Source organism: Penaeus chinensis, chromosome 6, assembly GCF_019202785.1.
Source record: "Penaeus chinensis breed Huanghai No. 1 chromosome 6, ASM1920278v2, whole genome shotgun sequence".
In the NCBI taxonomy this organism is placed as follows: domain Eukaryota; kingdom Metazoa; phylum Arthropoda; class Malacostraca; order Decapoda; family Penaeidae; genus Penaeus; species Penaeus chinensis.
In genome coordinates this window covers 34,917,100-34,934,044 of record NC_061824.1, presented here as the reverse complement: position 1 = coordinate 34,934,044, position 16,945 = coordinate 34,917,100, and the positions used below count along the sequence as shown (strand labels likewise).

The window sequence follows — 16,945 nt, the reverse complement described above, 5'->3', positions numbered from 1 at the left end:
GATGACCTCTAGGATGAATGGAGTAGCACTATACTGATATCGCATCATAGTCGGTGAGACAGGCGAGTAAGTCTTCTCCACAATCTGACCAATTTTTGTTATAGATAGGGCAATTTGCTGGGGAGATAGAAACAGTTCCGGTGCAAGTATTGAGGGTTGGATGGGGTTACCATATAGATCAGTTAGATTTGATGATGCTATAGCTTGGTTTTCAGATGTTCCTGGGACGAGACGGGAACGGTCGGGTCGGCTACGGAAAAAGACTTTAGCTACTTGTTTTTGGAGACATTGCTGGAAGAGAAGGGTGTTGTCAGAGTAGGGAGCTGTGGGAGGGATCACGAAAAATCGGTTCCATTTGGCTGGGCTAAATAGAGTATTTAAGATTTTTGTAGAGATGGGGGTCGTAGAAGCACGGGGTGTATGAAAGAGGAAGTAGTGTTGAGGAGGTAGTATCATGGAGAGGTGGACAATAAGGCTGTAAAGTAGTAATAAGGGAGGATGGGGTAGTTAAAGAAGAAGGTTGTGGGAGTAGAGGTGATGAAGTTGAGCATGTTGGGAGAGTAGAAATGTCTCCTGGGGGTTGAGTGTTGACTAGGGTGGATAATGTACTAGTAGGCATTGAGGAGGGGGTAGTAGTTGTAGTGTTCGGAGCCGTGGTCAAAGGAGAGCCTGGGGTCAGGGAATTGGTGGGGCTAATTGATGAAGGGGCAAGCCTCATTGCCCCTAATAATGGTAGAACATCTTCCTTGTTGGCCATGGTAAGCCTGGAGTATGTTGGGGAGAGAAACAGTCCACCCCTCAGGGTTCCCTTGAGGGATAAGGACTAGGCAACTAAAGCAGGGGAATACTGTGCTCATGGCTCCCTCAGGCCGTTCAAGACTGGCACAAAGTCAGCCTTTCATCCTTTCAGGACGGCTCTCACACCTTAGGACAGTGGATAGTACGAGTTGGAGAAGGGATAGAAACGAAAAAGTAGGAGGGGAAAAAAAACATGCAAAATTAGTTGAGTCGAGGGCTGAGTCCCAAGGTTGGGGAGTTCCCCAGCATTGGGTCCCAGTCTCCGCCTCCTAAGTTCCCCCACGACAACAACGGGTAAGGGATTGGGGGGGTAAGGGATGTCTTAAAACAACTACAAATATTTCACAAATTTATTTTCAGATAATATTTACACCATAATGTAAAAAGCATGTCATATTTATTTACATGGATTTGTACAAATTCAACAGAATTCAAGCTCACCAAGAATATGGAAATAAAAAAAACGAAAGATAAAACCCAAGAGATACAAAATAACAAGGTCTGGGGTGGCACAAGAGCTTTGTAATGAGCTGTCATGCGCACGGGAGCTGCCTGCCCACTCGCCCGCAGTCCAGAACTTGGCTCTTGACATCTTTCTCCCATGAGTAACGATGGCCACTTAGTTTCAGCTTCGTATGTACACGTGGAGCAAGCGTGTTCATATTATATATTTTCCAGCCTATTTTCAGCCTATTCACATTTTTTTTTTTTTTTTTTGCTCAAACTTCCAAAACACCATACATATCATTCAGCTTCATTTTCCAAGTGCAACACATGCCATTTCCTTCTAATGCAGGAGAATTCTTGTCCACCTTGTGCCACCTTCTCAAGTTCATCTCCTCCCTCCTCGTGCCAATGCTTCAGCAGGGTTGGCAGAGGACTCGCACAACACTGGCACTATTTCACACCCTCAACTCACACCAACTTTCCAACACAGTCTACTGAACACAACTAATAGGACTGAGATTCATTCTCCCTCAAGATGACGGGTTTCCGTTCGCTACAAACAAAAAACAAAACACAAAACAAAAAAAAAGGAATTTCACTTCATCTTTCCAAGCTTCTTTACCATTACTTGGAAGACGATGCCATACAAATGCAGTTACACAGTACCTCCACGCGACTAAGATATCAAAAGATCTATACCTTCCGGTTAACCATTTCATACATGAAAGGAGCGTGAATCTCCTGTTTATGAACTACATCTTACATCCTCTAACGTTCAAATGTGTGTTTTTGCATCAGTGTGTCTGTTTGCATTTATGCCTGTACACTCATAATTTATTCATATATGTGGTAATAGAAAATAGATGGGCAAGACATAGAAAACATAAAAAGTGGAGTGGCAAGGGAGTAGGACAAAGTGGCGAGGAAGGGAGACTGAAGAGGGAAAGAAATCTACAGGAATCATTTATAATCCATATAGTTGGCATTCACATATCATATAAACAATAATAAGGGAGCCTTTGAACCATCCAGACTTCCTACTGTTCCCCTAGCTTTAAAAAAAAAACTTTTTATTTATATAAATATCATTAATCACAATGAAAGACAAGATTGGACTGGGTCAGTTATCACACCCACATATTCCTGTTTTGAAAGACTGCAAATCTAGACCAAGAGAAATTTTTAAAATATGAAGCAACTTCCAAGCTGTGAGAGCTAATAGTAAGTGTTTAAACTTAATTATTATTTTCATTTCATTGACAATTAATTCACAATGTTGACTTTGAGCTGCTGCATAATTCTCTCAGAATCCGTCCTCTTCAAACAGATTTGCTGCAAACTAAACACAGCTAATGGAATATGTATCAGCAATGCCATATCAGAAAAGGAAATCAAAAGATAATTATGGTAATAACAATGGTTATTAACCTACTACCGAACAACTTGGCCAAGATCACAGTGTTGATGATAATGTGATGCGATGAAAATGATAATGAACATCTATTCTGTGTGAGGTGTTAAAAAATTAAAAACAGGAGCACCCACAAGATTTTCTGGCAACTGTCTAATACATATATATATATATATATATATATATATATATATATATATATATATATATATATATATATTTATGTAAATATATAATTCCCTCTTAAATTAACACAATAATAAATCATTAAAGAAAAGAAAAGAAAAGAAAAACAAAAACAAAAAAAAAACAATGCCCAATACTATCTGTTTCTGGCAACTTTATATAAGAAATATTACATCTCTCCCTCCAATATATACACACACACTAAATGCTACTTTCGCATCAAGACACAAACCAAATGGTGAAGGAAAAACATACAGACACAAGGATATCATCTTAAAGCCATCTCTTGAAAGGACCGAGAGTATAGTCCCATTCCCCTGTTCCGAAGCAGCCTCGCAAGATGTGCGAATGCTTTATGTGTGTACGTCAAACTGGATACACACATGCAAAGTAAGTCACTTTCTATGCACACACGCACACAAACACACTTAATATAAACATAACTGCCTCTGTAATATCTCCCTTGAAATGTTTACATCATTTTCTACTATGTAATTTTCAAGTCAAGACAAATGAAAGACTATTCTTTGATAAAAATGAAAAAAAAAAAACAACGAAAAAAAAAAAAAAAAAAAAAAAAAAATTCTACCTGAACATCACACCTCAAATATCGCCTTGTGAGTACACGTTAGAAAGTAATATGCAAATCCTACAGTTCACATTTCTATAAAAATCGAAATGGGAGTATAAAAATATGCGTATCAACTCCTGAATTGTGTTGCCCAAAGTTACCAGCTTTGGGCCCCTCTACGATGATTCCCCTAAGAACACGACCAGCCTCAGTGGAATCAAATTTTCCCATGTAGGGTCATGAACACAATTTTTCTTCATCAAATGATGGAGACAGCTTTCACTTGATCAGAACCAAGAGAAAAGACTTTACACACTTTCTATAATAAAAATTAAATGGACACCATAAATAGCTAAATAAAATATATATAAATAAACAATCATGATTATAATAACAATGAACAGCTGATGATTTAGTAAAATCCTCCCTGGCATGTTGATAAATCATGTGAACTTTTCTCATTGTCCACCGATATCAATATCAAATCAGTAATACAACTCACAAACACAAGTCTTTAAATATCACTTTCACTCACTCTGCATCTCCCACACATGCATTTTTTTAATTTTCTTTTTTTTAATTTAGTATTTGACTTTGTATTTTTTCCTGCTTGGAATGACTAAAGAACATGTGATTGTGCTCCCACTTTAAGAAACGTGGGAGGGGAGGGGGGGGGGGGGGGTCATTTTAGAGTGTTCCCCCATCCCACTTTCAAATCTTCACCTTTCTTGATAAATCCATCTTAAAGCAGCCAGAGGCACATTACATTAGATACATACATAAATTTCTTTAACCTTTGTTTTCCCCTTTCATTAAAATTTCTTTGTAATTTCTTGATTCCCCTTTTTTTTCACTACCAATAGTGCAGCCACATGCGAGGTACTTATTTGGAGCTCCTCCCTTCTTTGCTGCAGATTAAAATGAAAACAAATTCTCTTCACAACCAGTTTCGAAAGCAGACGGAGGGGGAAGCAAATACGAGATAATACAAATATGCGTAAAAAGAGGAAAAATAAACAGAAGTAGAAGATGCCGAAAAAAGAAAACAGAAAAAGACAACCCAAGTCCCTCTCTCTTACAAACCGTCTGTTTCTCTCTCCCTCTGACAATCAACACAACAGACAATATTCCAAGTTCTTTCTCAGCTTCCCCCTCCCTTCCTCCCCCCTCACTTCCTCTCACCCAACCCACACACTCCTAAGAGACCAATGATGTCCTCCCTATACCGGAGAGGCAGGAGGAAGACGAGGAGGATGCTGATGAATCCCCGACACGTTAGAACTGGGAGAGTCTGGTCAGTCATTGTCCCGGGCACCGTCCTCTTTCGGTCCGGCCTCCTCTGGCTTGACAATCTGGTATGTGATGAGGTACTCGGGGTATGCCTGCAGGAGAGAGAGAGAGAATAAAGGAAAATGAGGAGGGTGATGAGTGGCAGAACTGAAGCTGTTACCAATGTTATTTCACCCTGAAAACAAGTCTATGCATTTGCACATATCATTCCACTGCAAATAGGCAAGCAAGGAAATTCTAAGTCTGGATATTGATGTCAATAATATAAAACCATAAATTACAACATTTTTTATTTGTAATTTTTCTTTTTTCACTTTATTCTAAAGAAAAAACCCAGCTAGATTTGCTTTTCAGCAATGCTTAAAAACAAAAAAAGGATATTGTAACGCAATCAAGAGTAACATCCAATACAATACTATGTGTAAAATTTATATTAATAAAAAACAGCATCAGATATATGCAAAATCCTAATTATATTCTCTCACAATTGCTTGTTCTAAAATTTTTGCATTGCACACTAACCAACTCTAAAGACAGAAAAAGGGATCCTTTTATGTAGCAATATAGTGTTCTTAAAATGCACCTACCTGTTCCCCTCTGTACACCACATATTCAGGGTAGCAGAGCCCACCAGCACTGGGCCTTCCAACAACAGAGTGGTGTCCTGGAGGAGCATGGGCCATCTTCATTGCTGAGAACTGCAGGAATGACTTACCAAGCGTAACTCGACACAGCAGTAATTGTCTGATGGAGAGTGGGGAGAGTGAGCGTCACTGTAATTAACTGGTGCTGGAGCAATTAATTTCTCACTGATCACTGCTGCTTGAGAGTCAAAATGATTCTCAGTGTGAGGAGGTTAGGTGGATTTGGACAAGATATTTTAATGCCATTGTTTTTCCTTTACAAAAGTAATCTACAAATCAATACACATTTACTTGATATGACTATCATTATTACCAATAAAAATAATAATTGTGGGAATGATTATGCTCACCTATAACAGGAATAACAGGAACGATCCTTGTGTACTGGGCAGCCAGTGCCACCACCAATGCCATATACATACTGATTGCTCTTAGAGGAATGCTCAGCAAAGTAAATACCTAGAAATAATTAGAAATAGATATCATTAATTTCTGGTTGCAACAAAATGTATTCATGTAAAACACAAAACAGTTTCTTGTTGTCGATCTCTTTGGCAGACAGTATCAAATGTCATACACACAGCAAAAGCAAAGTAATACCTGCTCCAAACATGCCACCAATATATGCATGTCTTTCATCAAAGCCTTTCTGCACAATGGCAGAGATAAACGGAGATCCATGGAAAAGCATTCTCTCATTGGATTGACCACTGTTGTCTTCAGCAACTTCTCTACGCCTATGTGCATAACGCTCCCATAAGCGTTTATTCCTTATTTTCTGGATCTGAAAGAGAAACAAATATAATATGTGTCTAGCATTATCTTGTAAATGTAAATATTGTTTCAAACATTGAACATCACACTACTAAACAAAGGTTATATTTCAAAAGTTTTCTATAGATGACAGGCAACAAACATTTGGGCACTCTATATATACAGTATATGTAATCCTGAAAATGTGAACATACATAGTAATTTTCTACTGTTCCTCATACTTCTGTAACTGACCATTTAACATTTCATACGAAACAGCCTATGAAACCTTAGACACCAATGGCCAGAAAACATCAACTCTCCTTCCACCAACCTTGACAACATTGTACTTGGAAAAGACCCCTCCTGCGTGGCCATTGTCCCGGTGCTCTCGGATAGTCGCCTGCATCTCCTCATCCACTGCTATGAACTCACGATCCTCCCGGCAAAGATCGACCAGCAGTGTGCCCTGCGATGAACCATTTGCACCACCACTGCTACTGCAAGCGCTGCCTAGTAATCCATCTGGAAGGCAATTTGGGTCTCATGCTCAGTGTTTTTACTTAACTTGAAAATTATCTCAGATATGGTATGGTATCTCAGATATCTAATAATGGACAGACAAATCTAGGATACTGTAAAAGAAAAGTATGTTAGGAATATCACTCACAAAACAGAAGGCAATAACACCAAATACCACCTAATGAACATTAATAATAATAATAATAATAAAAACAAACATCCTTCTTTCCTCTAACATAAAAGATTCCTTACTGTGTTGACTAAGAAGTTTCTCGATGCCCTTGAGTAGCTTGTGACGGTGGCCATATGCATTGATGCCAATGGTCTTCAGCTCCTCATGTCCCATCTCTGCTAGGATATCAAGTGTGATGTCTTCCCTCTCAAAGATATCTCTCAGGTGCTCCAGACCCAGACTGTTTGGAAGGAGAAATCCGATGTATGTATCAAAGATGAGCAATAGATATTGGTAGAAATTTCCTCTTCCTTACTGAAGGACAGGCCATGCTATATGCAACTGGTATTCCCATATTTAGAGGCTTTGTACCCAATGTCCATATCCAGAGTTTGTAGTCCTCACAATCAATCATCAATAATTCTAATTTTCTAATGAATAAATCCAATACAGTATCTGCAACAATGGCACAAACAACTAGTATACCTGTTAAGAAATGAAGCAATGCTCATGTTGACTGTAGTGTCTGGTGTGGTCTCACATCGGGAGTGGTCACAGCAACCATCTCCAATGCCCGGCGAGGAACACATGACTGGGGTAAAAGTCAAGCTTGCTCCTGAAGGCATCATGACTGTCTCCACTGAAATGAAAGAAGCATTTTAGACATCTCATGGTCATCAATGATTTTTTAAAATCAACTTTAAATGTGCAGACAAACTAATTCTGATTGAAAGGAAAACGCTCAAGGCCTGATTAATGGAAATAAAGAGAGGAAGATGAAGAGGAAAAGGACATCATTTAATCCGTATCTGCTAGGCCACGCCTATATACCGCACAACAAACTGACTCAATATGCCAGGTACAGCTATAGGCACTAGAGCACGCTGAGCACAGAGTTCCATTACATGTAGTAGACTCCCAGGCCAAACGGCAGAACAGTTGCTAGTGTCAGTGACAGAGATTTCTGATACCCTTATTAAAGGGTTAAGCAACTCAACTCACCCTCAGCTCCAATGTTATTGATGGATATGAGTGAAGGTGCAGGGGACACCTGTAGATTGCGAGGCACTCTTGGAGGGTGTGCCAGGGGGCTTCGGGGAGGCAGGGGACACAGGGGGAGGAGCAGCCCCACCTGCAGCTGGCGCCAAGGGTGGCTGACTCATCATGGCATCTTGCAGTAAGCTTCGTACGTCATCTGCAGTGGCTAAGTGCAGTGGAGTTTGGCCCTCCTGTAGGAAGAAGAAAATCGTAGTAAAATGGGATTTGGTCTAAGGTAGCTATTTCATAAAGTAAGGTGAAAAATTATATGGTTAAGCCGATGCCTAAACTTAAGGCAAATCACTAGCTTAGGCTTACATTTGCCCTTAGAGGGATTATATCTACCATTAGATAGAGGAACATAAAGTCCCTAGGATGGACTATACTTACTCATAGATAAGGAAAAATGTCAATATATTGGGTTAGAGCTATAAGAGCTCTGAGATAACTTTGTTGTATCTGTTACAGTTATGTCATCTTTTATTTCTGAAGTTAATTAAATGTAAAATCAGAAGCATAAATAAGAAGGTGAACAAGTATAAAAAAATGAGAAGGCAGTGACACAAAATGGAAGAAGAAAAAGACTGAATATGAGGGATAAACTGAGGAAAATAACTGGTCTAATAATAATGAGGATTTCATTTAGTAATATCAAATGAGAATGGACATTCCTAAGTGCACACAGTTCCATGCTTAGGTGATTAGGACAGACTCAAGACAATATAGGATGTCAACTACTATTGTTTGTGAATATTTGCCACACTGTGATATCTAAGTACACATTGCCAGTGAGCTAATACAGGGTTGAAAAACAGTACAGACAAGAAAGGATATGAAGGGATAAGTAACAAAAGCATAGAAAGAAGTGCTTAAGAAACAAGTATGTCACAAGTGAAGAATCCAACTGGTAGAGCTAAGGAGAGGAGAGGAGGATATGCTGGAAAAGGCAAAGAAGGATGTCCATAACAGAATGAGGGACTAACCTGGTTCTTGAGATAGGGATCAGCACCATGAGCCAGCAGGAGGGCACACAGCTGTGTTCTCCCCTTCTGTGCCGCTTCATGCAGGGGAGTGAAGCCCCACCGGTCAGTGGCATTAACTGCCGTCTGGAACCGGATGAGTAGCGCTGCTATGTCCAAGTGGCCATAGGAAGAGGCATTGTGGAGGGGAATCAGACCACCCTGAGGAAAGAGAGGAGTTTAAGAGCAAGGAAAATCTCAATCAAATCAGCCAGCAAGTAAGGATGAAATAAACGGCAAAGAGAGAAACATTTGCCTTTTATTATACAAGAGATACAACTGCTTACCCATATTTGAAATTCCACTCTAGAACTCAGACTCACCGAACATCTATCATTGCATCATTACATTTCAGTATGGACAACAAGCATATACTATTAACACCTTGGTGATGGGTGTAGAAAACGACTTTGAGCGCGGGAGTTCGGTACATCAAGCCGAATCACCGCCTCGGAGTGCTTTGGCGCGCTGCCGCCACGTACAGCCGCACGCCATATTTCGAGCGGTTTGTTTTCACGTCTATAGACTTGACTCGTCGGGAAGGGGTTAAATGTACTCACCTTATCCTGAGCATTGACGTCTGCCCCGTTCTCTAGGAGATACTCCGCAACTTCAAGATTGTTGTAACCTGCAGCTAGGTGTAGGGGTGTGGAGTTACGTCCCTGTGGGTTGTGTGTGGGGGGAGAAAAAACTGGCTTAGACACAGGTGAATTTGATAATTTCTTGACTGACACTAATTATATTTACTCTGAATGAATTAAAGTGAAATATGAAACATGATTACTGAAGTGATGAAGAAATTTCATCATCCATAAAAAAGAAAGGCAACGAAAAAAAAGAAAAAAGAAAAAAAGAAAAAAAAAAAAAAGGTTTTTTTTTTTCAGACCTTTTTTCACATCTATTCCACCCTTACTACAAAGCCTCTCCCAATGCCCCTTGTATTCTCACCTGCGAATCTCTGCAGTTGATGTTCTCTGGGTTGAGCAGCTTCTGTACCCTGGCAAGGTTGCCCTTCTTGGCTGCATCAAGGAGCGCTGCATCACCCCGCAGGAGGTCAGCTACATCCTGATCGCTCTCCTTCACCAGATCTAGGGCTGTGTGGCCGTCACGGTTCTTCCTGTTGACATCGGCCCCATGCTGCTTGGTAGGCAGAAAGGATATATATATTTTCCATGAGATAATTCGTTATCAAATGCAGACCTGACTTTTTCCTCATATATATATATATATATATATATATATATATATATATATATAAATATATATATATATATATATTATATATATCATATATATTACACACACACACACACACACACACACACACACATTACATATACATACACATATATGAATACACACTATACATATACAAACAAATACACACACACACACATACACACACACACACACACACACACACACACACACACACACACACACACACACACACACACACACACACACACACACACACACACTCACACACACACATTACATATGCATATACATATATATACACACATATATGAATACACAATATACATATACACATACACATACACATACACACACACACACACACACACACACACACACACACGTGTATGTGTATGCATTTATGCATGCATGCATACGTGTGTGTGTGTAAATGGTTATGTGTATGTGTATGTGTATGAGTATATTTGTGTATGTGTATATATGCATGTGTATGTGCATGTGTGACAGTGTGAATGTGTGTGTTTGAATGTGTATATGTATATGTGGATGTATATGTGTCAATGTGAATGTATGTGAACATGTATGTGTTTGTATTATCTTACAGATAATACCTTGTAAGATTCATATACATATGCTAAACCTCTTGTAGATTTTTTACAAATCAATTTGATACTACTAATTCCATTCTTTAATATATTTTCAACACGCACTAACTGCTCAAGTCAGTGTAGCTACTCAAAGTTACAGAATTCCTCTTTTTCATGAGCCGTATCATAACGGTAATCTTTTATACAATTTTCTGTATACATTGTTGTTTACATACACATCTATAAAAAGAAGAAAGAAAAAAAAATAGGAGCTATCAGGTGAAATCAAAGTAAAAATTAATAAAAAACATGAATTTCAGGATACATATAAATATATTAAAATCTAAAGGCACACTGCTAATGAGAACTATAGTATATGTGAACAAAACATGTCTGCTTTCCAGCCATCGAAACAGGCTTTTGTCACCACACCAGTGCTGTCTCAGGCGGTGTTAAATGTTAACCCAAATCTTCCGGGTGGCATGAAGAGATGACGGCACCTTACTGGCCAATGTTCCGGCCATCATGATAGATGACGGCACCCTTACTTCCGGCCGTCATCACTGATGATGGCCGGAAGGGTGCCGTCATCTATCATGACGGCCAGAACATTGGCCAGTAACTCTTCATGCCACCCAGAATATTTGGGTTAATGATGATTCACCTTCAAGACTGAAATAGATAATGGCTGATGTATATTCGTCCCAAGCTAAGTGTCGACATATTGTGTTGAATCTTGATAAGCACTGAATGCACAGCTAATATTGGGTGCTTAGGGCAACCACCAGGCTTGATGTTTTTCTGTATTTTTGAAAAAACAAAATAAAAGCAGCCAGAGAGAACCAGACTACCCTAATATCGAATATGGAATGCATGAATGCTTGTCCATCCACATTAACCTATCCTGATTCCTTCACTAGAAACCTGCTTGAAAAGGAAGATGAGATGGCAAAGCCTGACACTCTTTGCCACTGCCTCTGCCACTCACCATAAGCCACCCCTCGAACTCGTGTTGGGCACAATAATTACATCGCATTTCATAACATCAAATATTTGTATTCCTCCTCTGTATAAACTTTTCTTTAATAAAACTATATGCATTATTAATTCTTAGTATTATTTCAGGGACATACATGTAGATTACAAGCTTAAAATAAATCACAGGATATCACAGTCCCAATCCATATTACACCCTTTTATAATGTATTCATACTGAACAGTGTGTAATGCTATTCACATCTAATCCTCATGTCATATTTTCTGGGTCCATTTCAACAACAAATAATGGGATTCCCTGTATACACATAATTTTTTAAAACTTACATAAGAACTTCCTTACCTTTAACAACAGCTTTACAATGTCATATTTTCCCTTGGCAGCAGCTTCGTGCAATGGCGTAAATTTCCAGAGATCTGCCACATTGACACAGGCTCCATGCCTCACCAGCAATTCCGTAACCTCATAGTGACCATATGAACAAGCGTTGTGGAGGGGAACCAAGCCACTATCGAGAGAACCAAAGTTCTGTTAGTGCTTAAAACACTTGTAAATTGTTCTTATCCAAGTATCTAGCCTGAGCAAAGAAGTATATTACATACATATCTTCCTTTCAATCAAACAAATAAACATGCACATTCCCATGAGCATGTACACCCACCCCCCCCAACATATAAATGCTCCACTCACCCTTTATCTTTAGCATGAACATCCGCTCCATGTTGCAACAAGTACTCCACAATTGGGACGCGGTTATAGCCTGCAGCGAAGTGGAGGGGCGTGGAATGTCTTCCATCTAGGTCTCTCACATTGACCAGGTAAGGCTGAGCAGTGAGGATGCGCCGGACACACTCAATGTCGCCGGACTTTGAGGCCTCAAGAAGCTGCTGCTCACTGTCCACACCTGGCCCAGGTGGGTCTTCTGCAGGGCGAGAGTCTCTCTTTAGAGGCTGAAGTGCTTTTAGAGGTGGAGAATTAATTTGTGAGGATGCTATGTTTAGTTAGACATATTTTCATTGTGTCTGGAGTTCAGTTTCACCATGGGCAAAGCAAAATGTCTAATCACAGATCAATTCTCAAAATCAAGGTGTGTTAAATAAACTGGTCATTAATGTTGATTTCATTAATGACCCCCCCCCCCCCAACTAAAATAAAAACCATACTCAAAAGTGCCTTACCATGGAGTAGCCTTTGCACAGGTTCTGTTGCAAGTTGTGTGGCAGTGTAACCTTGAAGTGAGATGATTGTGGGGTCAACACCATATTGTAGCAATACACGACATGCCTGAACATCCCCGTCTCTACCAGCTCGATGTAGAGCTGAGTAAAAGGAGTAAGAAAATCATGAGACAACATAATACACATTAATGATATATGAAAATACCAAGAAGCCTTAATACATAATAAAAGAGATCACTGAATGTCAAATAGCACTAAAAGTGTAAATTTTCTCTTCAATATTATCAGAACTTGCAATTTTTACAACTGATATATTCCCAGCATAAAAAAGTACATTAACCAATATTTTATCTCTACAGATAATGATCTCCCAACCTCCTCATCATCAAATACGTGACAGGAGAAAATCTACATACCGGTTTGACCTAAGCTGTCGAGCGCGTTGACCTTGGACCCATGTTTGAGTAAGAGTTCCATTATATCATAATGTCCCTTGTCGGCAGATAAGTGGAGTGGGGTGAGGAAGTCCTTGTTCTTCTCCTGAAGTGGAGCGCCCTTCCTCAGCAGCGCCTCCACCACTCCACGTCTTTTGCCGCTGCTTGAACTCACCGCACAGTGCTGTAAGATGTCCAACAGCAGTTAAGTTTCAACTATGAAGGCTACACTAAGTATCTATATGACTTTTCCCATATCCCCTCTTCCAATAATTTATTTCTTGTATACCTTCTACTTCTGTTTTATAATATGCACTGGCCAGCATGAGGCACATTTCAGTTTGCAATAAGACTGGATCCTAGGCTAGAACTCAAGTTGTTATTGCAAGGAATAGCTGTTTTAACAATATTTAATTATCCATTTCATATCTATATCCATACAAACAATAATACTTCCTACTGTACTAACAGCAAAAAACAAGTCAATATGACAACACTTTTATCAACAAAACTTCTAATAGACAGGGTCATACAAAGACTTACAAGGGGAGTATCTCCTGTGTACGGGTGCTTAAAGTTGACAACATCTGCTGAGAGTAACTTTTTTAGCCTTGTAGAATCAGCTTGCCGACACGCTTCCAACAGACTGTGGCCCTTATACTCATCTGAAATAATTAAATCAAGAAGTAAAAAAGAAGAAGAAGTAAACTAATGCACAAATCTAGACTTTGGAGCATAAGGCACTGGAATTCTGTCTTGATATAAGTGGAACTCACAGGAGAGTCTTTCTTGGAGCTCCCTGGTGGGGGCAACATCAATAGCAGACTTGGAGTGGCAATTGAGCAGTGTAGGATCAGCACCATGGGCCAGGAGGAGGGAGCACACCTGAAGGAGAACATAAGAGAAATTACAGATGCTTGTCAAATTAGCTATGTTCATTTCCTGAACTGTCAGTTGAACAACTCTTGACACAACAGTTCTTCTCAAAACTTCAGAAACATCTGTACAATCCATAGCATAACACACAACAAACCACACTCAGTTCTTTCTGGGCAACCAAACTTTTATTTTAATTTTCATTTTTTTTTCTTTTCTTTTTTGAAGGGGGGGGGGGGGGGGGGCAGGAGGAGGACCAAGGACTCACCTCCACCCGTGACTTTGAGGCAGCTTCGTGCAGGGGCGTGAACTGCCACAGGTCCATGGCATTCACGTTGGCCCCATGCTTGATGAGAAGTTCCGTCACCTCAAAGTGGCCATAGGAACAGGCATTGTGGAGAGGAACCAGGCCACTGTTTGGGAGTGTGGGAGACAATGTTCATATTAATCATGGTAAAGAATGAAGTAAGGTTTCTCAAACTTTGATAACTGAGTGTTACTGAAGGTAACAAAAGCAGAAATCCTAGTTAAAAAAAAAAAAATGTTAAAAAATATACACAAAGTAAATAAGATGTAGCACTATGCATTAACCGTTGACTGCCAGTGAAGAAAAAAGACAATCTGCACTCTCCTCCAAAGGTAAAGAAACTATAATATTTGCACTGAAGACAACATTAAGGTAATTACCCAGAATGCAATATTTTAGAGGTAATCAAGCTATAGGTACTGGTTCTGAACAGCTACCCTGAGGCAACACAAGTCTGTATTTATTAGCCTAGAACTTTAAAGTGAGCTAGTCCAGTTACCGATAAACATGATGCATATAACTGAAATTAGCAGTGACTGGAATTAGCCAAATATCAGCAGATTTCTGAGATGGAAAACATACCTCTGACTTCTTATGTGGTATTGACATGAAAGGGACAGAAGTATGTTACCTTCTTATTTTTTTTTTAAAGTCAAAGATATAGTATAGGCATATAAAACTATAGGTAAAGATATTTCCAAAAATGTTGGTAGTTCCTGAGGTTTATGTTCAAACCATCAGAAAAAAAAAAAGAAGAGAAAACTGACTTAAAAACAAAACTATTCTGATGGCCTCCTACAAGAAAGGAAGACTAAGAAACAGAACAGAGAGAGAGAGACAGCTAAAAGGTTTTGATGAAATTCCTTACTCTATTCTGTCCGACATAACCTCACCCTTTGTCCTTTGCGTGGACATCTGCTCCATGCTGAAGCAGTATTGTTACAATCTCCGTACGATTGTAGCCCGCTGCCAGATGCAAAGGGGTGGACTTACGGCCATCTGAGGCATGGCAGTTGACATTGAGGGGAGTCAGAAGGGCCAGCAGACGCTCCTCATTGCCTGCTCTGGCAGCCTCAAGTAGCTCCTCTTTTTTGTACTCCCCTGGAGGAATACGACATGTAAGCTTTTATCAAAATATCAACAAGCAGTATTCTTTCTTCTATTCCCATGAACTGCAGCTTTACAAGTTTGGGAATTACTCATATAATATCACTCTCTTATTATATATATAGTTATATCCTTCTGTGACCATCTCTATTGGTTGTATATACTATAATAACTACCTTTTTGTACCATCTTGACTAACCTGTGAGCACAGAGCGAGCATAGGTATCTGCCAAATCCAGCGCCGTCTTGCCGTCTGTGTTGCGGATGCTTGGATCCGCTCCGTTTTGAAGAAGAACTGGAATGCAAAAATTTAATACCATATATTCTATATAGACATGACTTGACTTCATCGCCAACAAAAACACTACTTACTAGACAATTAATGTCTTCACTTTCAGATCTGAAACATTCTTTATTGTGGAGGTCTTAGATAACTGGACACTGATCTTTATTCCAGACAATAATAACCAATAAATTACTTTTATGGTTTATGTAAATGAAAATTACAGAAATATGTCATAAAAGGGTTTCCCTGTGCCAAACAAAGCCCAACCAATGTCCCACCTATGCAAACATCAAACTTGGACTTGGAAGCAGCTTCGTGGAGGGGCGTGTAGTTCCAGTTGTCCCGTGCGTTGGGGTCAGCCCCGTGCTTGAGCAGCAGTGAAACAACCTCCGCGTGACCGAAGGAACAAGCGTTGTGCAGGGGAATTAGTCCACCGTCGTCACGCGCTCCGACGGCCGCTCCAAGATTCAGCAAATGCTCCACCACATCTCTCCGACCAAAACCTGGGAGAGAAGACAGAGACTTGGGGATTAGTCTACTGCCTTCTTCTGGGTCTTTTAAAACTGATGCTACTTGAAGATAAGAATAATGTAATCATTTCCACAATGGATTGCCTGAAAACAAATTCAGAGTCTACGTATATGGACATGATTTTCCTTTATAGACATAAATCCATCTGCAAGCCATAGACTTATCTTTGTATCATCTTTTCTCACCTTTCAGTAACATTTAATGTAAATAAAACCTGTGATTTACAAGGCAGAAAATCATGGCTTCAGTAATTCACAGTCTGGCTGGTAATAGAGAGAAACTCCATCCTTTGCCAAAATGCCTTATAACTATTGATACAAACATTAGCTAAATAGTGTGTAGGGAGGTGCATACCATACCCAAATGTCAAGAGAGGCAAAAAACCAGCATTCATGCCCTGTGACAAGTGCAGTTCTTATTCCTTTTATATGGAGCCTGTTCCCAAATTTGATGATTATAACCACCTTATAATAGGGAAAGAATAGGCCGTGTGTGACAGAAACACTAAAGATTACTTCATTACATTAAATGAATTTTTTTTTTAAATTTCTATTCTTTAAATAATCTAGC

At 39.6% G+C, this 16,945-nt stretch overlaps 1 protein-coding gene across 1 annotated transcript in view; it reads right to left on the bottom strand.

Annotated features, from left to right (window-relative positions):
- Window positions 1-1,134: 1,134 nt before the first annotated feature.
- LOC125026329 (poly [ADP-ribose] polymerase tankyrase-2-like) overlaps window positions 1,135-16,945 on the bottom strand; it is a 17,995-nt gene continuing 2,184 nt past the window's right edge. Inside the window, 22 exon segments of the mRNA XM_047614692.1 lie at window positions 1,135-4,795; window positions 5,291-5,447; window positions 5,698-5,806; window positions 5,948-6,131; window positions 6,435-6,625; window positions 6,875-7,035; window positions 7,281-7,434; window positions 7,797-7,857; window positions 7,859-8,023; window positions 8,816-9,013; window positions 9,412-9,513; window positions 9,800-9,988; window positions 11,999-12,164; window positions 12,347-12,614; window positions 12,835-12,975; window positions 13,251-13,452; window positions 13,812-13,933; window positions 14,045-14,153; window positions 14,413-14,557; window positions 15,345-15,552; window positions 15,758-15,853; window positions 16,123-16,347. Of these exon segments, the coding sequence (XP_047470648.1) occupies window positions 4,709-4,795; window positions 5,291-5,447; window positions 5,698-5,806; window positions 5,948-6,131; window positions 6,435-6,625; window positions 6,875-7,035; window positions 7,281-7,434; window positions 7,797-7,857; window positions 7,859-8,023; window positions 8,816-9,013; window positions 9,412-9,513; window positions 9,800-9,988; window positions 11,999-12,164; window positions 12,347-12,614; window positions 12,835-12,975; window positions 13,251-13,452; window positions 13,812-13,933; window positions 14,045-14,153; window positions 14,413-14,557; window positions 15,345-15,552; window positions 15,758-15,853; window positions 16,123-16,347 (3,440 nt within the window). The 3' untranslated portion in view covers window positions 1,135-4,708.